Here is an 11,584-nt window from a genome sequence, read left to right on the forward strand (position 1 = left end):
TCTGCCAAAGTGCCTTTTTATTATTTGCTTATCTCTAGTAACAGCCAGATTAAAGGGAAAGGGGTCGAGAACATAAAATAAAATTGTGAAACTCTAATAACAGTTGTACATCTTATTGCATTTCTCACCAGTAAGGTCTTTGTCAAAAAAAAGTTTGAATGTTTAAAATGGTCTAAAAATAAAGATCTCTAAACCTGACACAATATGAGTATATGACTGAAATCTAACTTTTTGTGGAATATTTGGATGCAGTGTTCCAAATACACTGGGATATACTTATTTAAAATTAACTGAGTGTTCTGAATTTTTATTTATTAAATCTGATAACCCTATATATGTGGAAATACGTATATTTCCAAATGTTCTAGTCCCATATATGCAGGTGTGATGCAGTGCTATATCATATAGTTTTACATATATATAAAATACAGTATGTGAGTACATATGTATACATAGCTAAAATGCATAGTGAAAATATAAGCCTTTGGGTGTAAGTGTGCCCAAAGTTCTAGTGCCTTTTGTTTATTTAATTGTGTTGCTACAACAACTTTTGGAGAGAGGGGTATGTTAGGTCTGAGACATTTCTCTAAACATTGTCATAGGAATTACTTTGAGTCTGAGGAAGGTCAGTTTTTTAGTTTCTCAATAATATGTGCCATATTTCCTTTTAGTTTTCAGAAATTTCAAGAAAAATGGACAGCAGCAGAAAGGATAGATAAGGAGAAATAAATACCTAGTAATTTTGAGGGCTGTTCAAGATCTAGTCTCAAGTTGTAGAGCAGTTGTAGAGCAGTTCAAAGTTGTGTTTAAATTCTTTTGATTTTTTTTTCAGTTCTCTGTATGAAAGCAGTCATGGTTTGCCCCCACTTTGACTTTGAAATGTCACTGGAGCAGATACTTGTCCTCTAACCAGCAAATGATATTTATTCTGTTTTAGCTTCATCATAAATACCATCTTTTATTATAGAATTATGGTAGAGATACTTGTGCTTGCTTTTCATTATATATTTATTTATTGTGGATTATTGTATCACTGGACAATTAAGAGAATCACTCAATTCTAATATATTTACATGAGGTTTTTTCCTCTTTTTTGGCATGTGGACAGCTAGCTAGAATGATCTAACTGTATTTCCTGGTACACCAGGGGTTTGCTCCAAATGTTAATACAGTAGGACTTGTTTGCTAGGGTGGCCCATCCTGGAACCGTAGTCTCTAGTAAAAGTAGATGCTAATGGACAATAGTGTGTTATCCTTAACCTTGTTACAACCTTACTTCTTTTAATTTCACTTGCTTTTCAAATAAGACAAACATTTTGTTAAAGAAACTGGACATCAAGTTTCAAACAGATGATAGAGTTTATAGGGAAAGACCAAAAAAAAAAAAGACAAGAGATCAGATGTACATTGTCATATAATCAAAAATATTAAAGTTGTGGAAATTTTGAGTTTGATAAAGGTCTTCAGAGAAAGTATACTATATCCCTATTTTAGTTGCTGTTTAAATCAGATTTTACCCCCGAAAAAGTGTAGGTGTTTGAGAATTAGGGTCTTTCATTTCTGTGGGTCCTTATTCATTTCTTCTCAGCCCCTTCACTTTCCTGGTGCCCGGGAATTCTTATTAAGTTATGACTAACAAAGTGTAAAATATGAGTCAAAATTTAGTCCTTCACAAAGTCATTGTGACTTTAATGACTTGGGCAGTTGTTTCATACTGCAAAAACAGGAAGATCCCACACAATACGGCGCCTGTCTCACAGATGGGCTCCTGCGTAGATGGCCACCCACAGGAGTAACCACTGGGGCCTTCTTCCTCTCTTTCTGGCAACTTTTTTTTTTTTTTTTTTTTTCACAATTTTCACCTACTTCTATCAGGAGGTTATGAATGAGAGGAAAGTGCTTGCTTTGTCCAGGCTTTGACAGGCAGAAGAATATGGATTCACTCCTAAGTGATTTCTAGGTGATCTCCTGACAAGTCCAGATTAGTCTTAAGAGTAGTTTTTTCATGTGCTTGATACTAGCCCCTAGTATTATTACTTTCCTGCATTTTTTTTATTCTTAGAAACATAAAAACATCAAGATTTAGGACTAGAATTCATCTGAGACCATTCTAGTCCACACCTTCTTTGTGATTAACTTAACTAAGAACTTTACCAAGAGAATTCCTCACTTGCCTATGGATCTTTACACAGACCTCAAACTAGTTGTCTGATGAGAAATATAGAAAATGATGAAGTGTTCCATCACTTCATAAGAATATGTGTCAGCAAAACAAAAACAAACAAAAATTTTGTAACATTGGAGATAAAGAAAAATTGAAGCCATAAACAAAATGTTCATATTAATGTAATTGAGTTTCAGCTTTTGCTATTCCAGTTATTTTAAATGACTTCCCACTATTAAAGGCAGCCTATTAAAAAGAATTCCCATGATTTTATAGAGAAGATAGTTCAGGCAAACAATATTATATCATTTATGTAGAGACTATCTTTTTCTCTTTTCGAAAAATAACTGCCATTTCTACAGTGGTCACGAATCTAGTGTTGGACATAAGTGTAAGGAAGCATTGAGGAATTTGTGATACTAAGAGTTCATTCACAGACTTTGCTCGTCTGCATTGAAAAGGGGCTTCAGCCATTTCCTCTGGGAACATTATTTCTAGGTAGGCCCTAACAGAGTTTTCTTGTGAAGGCAAATTATTAACTGAAAAATGGAATCTGTGTACATTGGGTAGTAGAGACACATTTATCTTTGACATAGCATGCTCCTGTTTGTGACTTTCTCTACAGCATTTGATAAAGTAATAATGTCCATTCCTTTGGAGCTTTGTAATTCCTTGAGACACATTTTCCCTCCAGAGCTATTTTACCTTCCTTTTTGGACTCAGTAACCAACTTGATAAGAGGACAGGGAGACTCCAATGTTCTTAAAAATATAAAAGTCTGGAAGGATGATAAATATTTTTCTTCCTTTGTTGGCGACTTACTCTTACGGACTGAAGTATTTCCGATTTGTATTGTTTTTCTCAGTAGTAATGAGGGAGTTTTGTTTTCTGGGAAGTACGGGTTGCTGGTAACTAATGTGCCCAGACTGTAGGAGGCTGCCCCATAATTTCTCCTAGAGTCAGGACAGGTTCAGGCTGAGAGGCTGAGATCCTAAAATCATGCATCACTCTCATTTTATATATGAGAGGTGAAGTGACTTCACAAGACTGTTACCAAGAACTAAGAACGAGAGGCTAGATTTGTCTGGCACATTGTTGCTGTCTCTGGCTCAACAGAAACAACTCCCATGTGGGAGTGAGATACCCAAAACCCAGCGAAGCTGAGCTCCCCAACCTTAACCTTAGCCTTAACCTCAAACACAGTTCAGATCTATTCCATACCTTGATGTGTCTCTTCTCACAGGCCAGCACTAATCATACTAATTGGACTCCACATTACTAAAATGTAAAAGGTCCCCCGTCTGCTTCTTGAAGGCCACGTCTGCCTTCCTTAGTGTGTACAGAGCATAACATAAGTGGGCCCTTCATAAATTCTTTTTGATGAGAGCAATGATTGCCTTAGTCAGTGTGGTCAGGCCCTCCCTTATGGAGGAGGAAAACCAACAGCTGGTTGCTAAGCAACATTTAAAGGACTGGGTCGGTTTCTGACACTGAGTGACCGCTATTTGCGTACTTCATTATGTGTGTTTTACGGTTGCCTTAAGATGACTTTGTGTTTTTGGTGGTATTTCCATGCCTCTAGCAAAAGACTTATAGAACTATTTTATGCATGAGAAGGAGGGAGGTGATATTTATCTGTTAACTACGTACAGGAGTACTGGCCCCTTCTGTCAGCTATGCAGGAAAGGTGAGGAGTTGGGTTTATTCTCAACCCTGTAACTGAAAGCCACTCCCTGCCCCCACACTGGGACAGGCTGATAGCGTATGCCAACAGAGTCCTGTGACAATGGGAGGTGATAGAAAGAAACTAAGGAGAAAGGTCTTTCCTTTCCTAATCTTAAATGATTGGATTTCTAGCTGCTCCTATGTTCTGAGCTCAGGGGCCAATATAATTAATAAAGAACTTGCCCAACTCTCTCCAGACTCCTAACTATTGTGGTTAACTAACATGCTCTAATACATCTGACTATTTCTGCTAGGATGTAAGTTGATTAAAAGCATGAAAAGGTTTTTATTTTTCACTGCTACATCTTCAGTGCTTTGCCTGGCACGTTTTAGGTGTTTAATACATATTTACCAATTACATGATAACATGATGTGACTAAAAGAGTACAAATCTGATTGACTTCAAAATCTTTCTAAATATTTCAGAGAGACCAAAGGATTCAGAATACGGGTGATTGTTTGAATGTTACATTTGGCTACATCTAGTGCACAGACTTGATTAAAAGAAATCATCTGTCTCTATGCTTTTTTCCACAAGATATTTTTACAATGCTCCAAGTAAAGTTTGCTTCTTTGTCCAAATGCAGCTGATCAATCGGAGCACAGAAACCTTTATTTTCCAACTTTTGAGCCTTCAGTGTAATTGCCTGTCTTCTGAGAACTGAAAATGAGATGTCATTAAGATTGAGTAGCTATGTCTTAAAAACCAAATAATCTGGAACTTATCCAATTCACCTGGAATTCAAAATGACATAAAGGTTCAATAAGTAAGGCAGAGTAGCTGAGGTGACTGATTCAGAGATCCCTACTTCCTGCTGTTCACATATTGTATCATGGGAAAACACACATATGCCAGCAGGGTTACCCAGAGAGGGTGACTGTGCCACTTTGAGAACAGTGTGGAGTGCAGCCAGCAGGCAGCCGACCGGACTCGAGTTGGCTTCACCTCAGAAGGCCTGGCCTCCTGGGCACAGGCCAGGGCATGATGGGGGCTTTGATGCTCAAAGTGAAGCCATTGTCAGTGTAGGATACTCATTTGAAAGGGGAATGCCTCACAGGAAAGAGAGCCAATGGAGGGGCGGGGGGAGGGGCGCTGTTGCCAGGGTGCTTTCTACTCCTTTAACGTGCTCCTGGGTATCCAGAGTAGGGTAACAAAGAGGAGGGAGAACACAGGCAAGGAGCGGGATGACCCTGGATAGGGAATCCCGCTGAAGTAGGGCTCTAGTCTTAGACTTTCCTTTTGACTGTTCTCTAACACTACCAAGGAGAGGGTGGGGAAGCGTGCCTACAGGAAAGGAATGCCTTTCTCAGCGTGCCCTAGCTTACTAAAATGAAGTGAAAATAAATTTAACTCCTAAATATCGCTAACATGAATTACACAATGTAACACTAAAATATCAAAAAGCATTGTAATTCATAAACACAAATAACTTGCCATTCATGCAGCAAACAATATCTTGTATTTCCAAACCCAGTCTAGATCCTAGATCAAAAGGCTTAATGTGTTTATTTTGTTGAATGACATCTATTATGCATATTAATGAGCTGATGGATACAGAAAATTGCCGTCTGAATATGAAGTACTTTTAAAGTGAAATCATTCTTTCCCATCCATGTCACCATAAAAGAAGGCTAAACCCACTGGCACACTGGGTGAGCAAAACAATTCTCCAAAAATAGTTTTTAAAAAATGTTTTTGCATACTGAAAGCCTCATCTGAAAACAGCCAAAGTCTTTACCCTTTTATTATTTTTTTAATGTTCAGAAAGTAAATTAATCACAGGCACCGTCCCTTCAAAACCGTTAGAGTGGCTGAGCCCTGTGCAGAGGCTGTGTCTGCAGAGCGTTGGTCTCTGCAGAGCAGAGAGGGTTAAGAACACCCAGCTGAAATGGGGGAGGGTACTGATTTCAGATTTACTGAAATATTCATGGGGCTTCCTCCATTTTAATCTCCTTTTTAAAACATGGCTGTGTTTCCCAGCCTGGCAACCCCTCAGGAAAGAAGAATTGCTCCTTCCTTGCAGAGTTCAGCAGAGCAAGACTAAGACAGGGTGGAAACCCTTCGGCCACTAGGACTATTCATAATTCATAAGTGCTGCACACCAGCCAGCCGAATCCATTTGGACAAGCTCTTGTTCTTGCTGCAATTCCTGATTTCATTACTCTCTCTGCCAGAAAAGAAGCAGGAAGCACAGGCTTCTTGCAAGAATGGAGTGTGAAGATGGGCTCTGTTTGATGTCTTAAGTTTTGGAGGCTTTGTCTTCTATAAGTTTCTATTATTTTACCACTGAATGTTCAAGGCTTTCCTGATCCTCTCAGGACTGCTCTCTCAGAACTGTGAATTCTTTAAAGGGATCTGTGGATTGTGGCAAGGAGAGCATTCCAAAATGCCTGAGGCAAACTATTTGTTATCTGTATCTTGGGGTTACATCAAGGTGGGTTCATTTGTTCTATTATGTGTCTTTGATAGAATTTGAAATATTTATATCTGCATGTTTTCTGTGAAGTAGAAAACATCTGTAATGATTTAATCTGTATTGTCACTTAGCCCAATGAGACTGCTTATTATGAAATAAGGCACGTTACATTACATTGTATTAAAATAGACTCTGCTTTCTTTTAATCATATTCTTTTTATGCAACTCTATTTTTTGAGGATCCTTCCCCCTTTGTTTTCCCTTAAACTTTCCACATATAATCTCCTCTCACTGTATAGAGGTTGTTAACTCAAATTATATTTTATAGTTAATTTCCAATAAATGTATTTTAAGATGGTCTTACATTTTCAAGTAAAATCAGCTTGCTCTCTATTAATATTCTTTTCCTTATGTTTGCATGCAAAAGAAATCAAATGTTAATTATAAAGAAATCTTAAGAAAGCCTCTTTTTCCTCAGGTGCTGTTATATTGTATTTCATAGAAACAGTATCATTTATCTAATGGCATCCACTCATCTAGCATCTTGGTTCTTAGACAGCAAAGTTGTAAATATGAAAGTGATAATTTGTTATTTTTTTAGGTAGTTAATACATTTTTGTTTTTCATACACAGTTCAAAAGGATGCTGAACCGGGAGCTGACACACCTCTCAGAAATGAGCCGATCGGGGAACCAGGTGTCTGAATACATTTCAAACACTTTCTTAGGTAAGATATTAAGTGGAATGGCTCTTTCATAACTGAAGTTTTTCATTATTAATCTCTGCAAACCATCAGGAGCATCCCCATGTGAGTTTTAAATGAGGTAAAGTCATAGAAAAACAAATCCGTTTAAAATAAGAACTGAGTCAGTCTTTAGGGGGAAAAAATGAGCAGGAAGATGTTTTTTGAAAAAAAGAATAAAAATAGCCATCAAAGACAGAAGTTATTATGGCTACGTGCATTTTTATGGGCCTCAGATCACCCCTTATCTCCCCACCCACTTCCACCTCTGCCAAGACCTCTGGAGAGGTGGGTGGGGAGGGCATTCAGTCACTCGAACTCTGTATGTTCCGCAGTCACACTGCTAGTATCTAACACAAGACAAGAAGAGGTTTGCATCGATAATTCCTTAACTACTTATGGCATCCTGTATTATTACTAGGGATTTCTGACCTCATGTTTAAAGCTATCCTATTGTATAATGAACTTATTTTGATTATATTTTTCTTTACTGAGGCCTGTAGAATCTGTAAATCTATACTTCGAAGCAAATAGGTAGCGTTTAGATTCTGATTCTGTGGACTTTCAATTACCCCTGAATTATGCTTGTTTCTAGAACTCCTCTTTCCAGGAAAATGACCTTTTTACAGCTGATCACCTCCCTTCTTTTTGGCATAGCTACACATCATTAAATCAATAAGCATTTGCCTTGATGCCTTATGGAAACACCTACATACCTACCTCTTCTGCTTTTAATCTGAAAATCAATCCTGTTTGTCTAACACCAAAGCAGTTCCTGCTATCAGCAGATCAATCTTAGACCAGCCTAGTGCAAAGCTCAGGGAATTACTCTGCACCTGATGGGCACCTGACGATTACCAAGTGCCTTTCCAGCTGTTTCCAGTGGGTGGGTGTCTGCAGCACCTGGTCTTCTCCAGCTGCAGTTGGGCCAGACCTTTGTCAGAGAACAAAGGAGAATTTTTCAGACATCTGAGTTCCAAGAGGGAACTAGAATCTAATGGCACAGAAAGCATTATCTCCTGATCCTTTTATCCTCCATTATTCCTCTTTTATTCCTTTGAAGCCAGGCATCTTTCCCTGTCCATTTCCGATGTAGTCCATTCTGTGCAACACCCAATTATTTTTCATAAGCTGGGGACTGTTTTTGGAACATTTTACAGGTTAATGACTGTGGGAGAGAAGAATAAAATCAGTAAGTGCAAGAATTCATTTTTGTTTTCCTAAACATACCAGGGCTCTTCTGTCTTAGAAGAGATGTTCATGACTAGGGTAAAGCTGCAGGAAGTCCCAGAGCCTTTAATAATTCAAGACTGCACATAAGCATTCCTCTTCGCCATCGTTTCTTTCATTGCTCACTTGCCAAGGACAACAAGCATATTTTAGAATGCTAATTAATGTCTTTCTGTCATCAAAGGCTATCAAGTGAGAAAGCTGATGAGATAATAAAGATGAGTCCTCAGTCTTAATTCTTTGTATCTCAAGAACAGGCAAATGCCAACTTTCTGTAAAACATCCCATTTACTATTTAGGCAATGTCTTGAGGAAAACCAGTTATTTGGCTTTTTACTATTGCAAAAATGAAATGATCAAGAACACGTTGTTGAGAGAGGTTGTTAGGATCTTAGCCCTTACAGACTCAGCATGAGGAGGGTGGTGTGTGTGAGAGTGTGTGAGCGTGTATGCGTGTGTGCTTGGACAAGGTAGACCCGATCAAATAGATTAGACAGGCAAATTAAAATGTTAAATATTCTTGGAAAAATATAGGGAGAAAAAAACCTCACCATATAAGCATAGTATGCATCAGTTGCCTTATCTGTAAAACAGGAGCATTGGGAAAGATGATATCCAAGTCCTTCCAACTCTAACACCCTATGACTCTGACATAGATGGATTTGATGAGTCTTCCTAAACCTACCTGGCAACCTGAATTCTCTGTAATAGGCTGTAGACTTGCAATTTGACAAACAAACACATAAAGCTTATTTGCAAATTGCAAATGCGGGACATGGAATCTTAGTCTTATCTTGTGAGTATAGTGAAAAGTCCAGGAGGACCATGAATGAAGCCTTCTTCATAAAATGTCTGCAAGGAGCCTTAATGAGCTCATCATCCAATTCCCTCCTTTCACAGGAGAAAAAACCTGAGACCTGAAAGGGCAAAGTAACGCTACCAAGATTACTTGGCTAATGTTCCTGATTCAGAACTCAGACTTGTGTCTCTTGACTCCTAGACCTAACTATCCTATCCCTTTTTTTAACTAGGGAAGGAGCCTGTAAGGAACTCAGAACACACAGAAGAAAGTCACATTTAAGGGTGTTTAAGAAACACTCATATTCTTTTGGAAAAAAAGTCTTCAGTAATCAGGATTATTGAACCTAAAAATAAAAGGTTTATTAACAGATTCCAACAATACAAAAAGGTCTTGTTAGAGCACAGCAACCATGTCAGTGAGCACAAAATGAGGAGGCCTTAGCAATTTCAGTTAAACTTGAAGAGCAGTATCTCAGTAAGAGTCACCAAAAGTTAAAATGTGTCATCAGAGGAAGGGAATCCCTTACTCCAGGGATCTGTGAAACTTGTGTTCCATTTCCATCAAAAGGATGGTGTCTGGATAATCCAAAAGACAGGCAGGAGACCACTGACCACTGCAGGCACTTCCTAATGCCATTATATGAAAATGGGCTCCAGGTTGCTGCTATAAGAAGTAAAACAGGGCCTGCAGGGAGGGACCATAGATAACACAAGATACTTAGGTGTGGTATTACAATTCAGTTAATATCATTATAAACAGAAAAACTGTCCTTTTAAATCCCCTACTTACTGTCTCAAAAGCTAAAACAGAATTTTCAAGATGCAAGGAGAAGAATTTAGGAACTTGGCCTGATCAAATGCTGTGATCTAGCAAGAAAATTACCTCAAATTATACCATTAGCAGAAATTGACATGACTGTGTTTGTTTGGGGGTTTTTTTGCATCTGCTTTTTTTGTTTATTTGTTTTATATGGGTCCACTGTTTCCCCACCGTAATCTGACCATTCTGTAAATATAAATTCACTAAATGTTTATCATGATTCTTTGAGTCTGTGTTTCAGGTTATTTTCACATTTTGCTGGCTAAGCATTTAACAGAGGAAATTGAGAATAGGGAACAGCACTTAAGGAGGAAGTTCAGAACAGGGAGATCTATCCATCGTTCCAATGCCTGCATAGGGAAACACCCATTAATGTCAAACTGGCACTGCGTGAATAGTGGCTTTCTTCTTTATTGTAATGCTCCAGACATAGAATCAGTAGTGGTTCAGCCCAATTACTCGCTGCTGTAGGGGATCTTTAATTAAACGAAGGGAAAAGCTGCTAGTCCCACTAGAGGTACTTATATCAGCAGGGTGCAGGAGGATCCAACAGCCTGTTTAACCAGACGTGAAGAACGGTGAAGAACAGTGGTCGGGAAAGGCACGGGCTATTGTGACCTTTCATTTTAGCAGAAGTAGTAAGTATTAGGAGTGAAGTGACAGGGAGAAAAGGAATTTCAAAAATAACGTAATACATCATTTTTAATGCCAGAGATTGTGAGACCAGAAAGAGATTTTTTTACGGGAACCTCAAGGCCTGGGTTCTATGCTATTAAATCACTGTATCTGGAACACAGTAATTGCAAAATAAATATCTGTTGAATAAATTGCCCTTTGAGCGTGGGTTAGTTGTTGACTTCATGTGAAAAGTGAGAGTGTGGTATTATTATTGGTTCCCAAACCTGGCTCTGACCATCACAGTCACTTGGGAAGGTTTTAAAAAGCACTGATTCAGTAGGACTGGGTGGGGCTCATAAATCTGTATTTTTTGAAAGTTCCCTGAGTGCTTCTGATGCTGAACCAGGGTGAAAACCCCTAAACTCATCAAAATGGCCACTAAAATTCCTCTATAAACAAAAGTCATAGTATGACTGATAAGTCCAGGAGCTCATGGGCACCTTGAGATGGTACTGAGATGCTGAGGAAAGTGCCAGGTGTTGAGTATGTACATGTCTGCTGCGTCTGTCTTCCTGTGCTGGTTTTGCTTTGATGAGCTGTCCCCAGGGCCCCGTGAGCAGACAGAGGTCTTTGGAGGGAACATGTGACTATGCCATCGTCTGAAAAGAGTTGAAAGCAAATAGTCTAGTTTCCAGCATGCCATTTACAAATGGAGAAGTTGTTTTATCACTAAATTTTCACTGTAACAAGCAGAGATAAATGTAGGAACTTCTGAAAGTTGCATTAACTCTTTCAGCCTCAGGGTATCATCTCATTCAATGAAATAGCTATTTAGCTATGTAATAAATTATTGCCTCATTGTACTCCCAGGCATTCTGTGGCCTGAAAGAGGTAATGAATTTTTCAGAAATATCAGGATACATACCCCTGTAGACTGAAATGGAATGTTTAATGGCTGATATTTTTAATAGTGTTAAATAGAGAAAAGTGCTCCTATGAGTAGGTAGACATGCTTTTTTCAGGATTTCTAGCTCTACTATTATCTCGTTGTAGCAGAATTTTTAAAA

The 11,584-nt window shown here is 38.5% G+C and overlaps 1 protein-coding gene across 6 annotated transcripts in view; it reads left to right on the forward strand.

The window, feature by feature from the left end:
- Positions 1–11,584, forward strand: part of PDE4B (phosphodiesterase 4B) — a 530,477-nt gene that overhangs the window by 505,466 nt on the left and 13,427 nt on the right. For 5 of the 6 annotated variants that reach the window (XM_036026231.1, XM_028512530.2, XM_028512531.2 and 2 more), the window contains one exon: positions 6,940–7,033. In XM_036026231.1, coding sequence (XP_035882124.1) covers positions 6,940–7,033 — 94 coding nt within the window. Of the gene's footprint in view, positions 1–5,079; positions 6,325–6,939; positions 7,034–11,584 lie in introns of those variants that run through there. The other variant, XM_028512533.2, reaches the window with a different exon arrangement.

Source organism: Phyllostomus discolor, chromosome 5, assembly GCF_004126475.2.
Source record: "Phyllostomus discolor isolate MPI-MPIP mPhyDis1 chromosome 5, mPhyDis1.pri.v3, whole genome shotgun sequence".
Taxonomy (NCBI): domain Eukaryota; kingdom Metazoa; phylum Chordata; class Mammalia; order Chiroptera; family Phyllostomidae; genus Phyllostomus; species Phyllostomus discolor.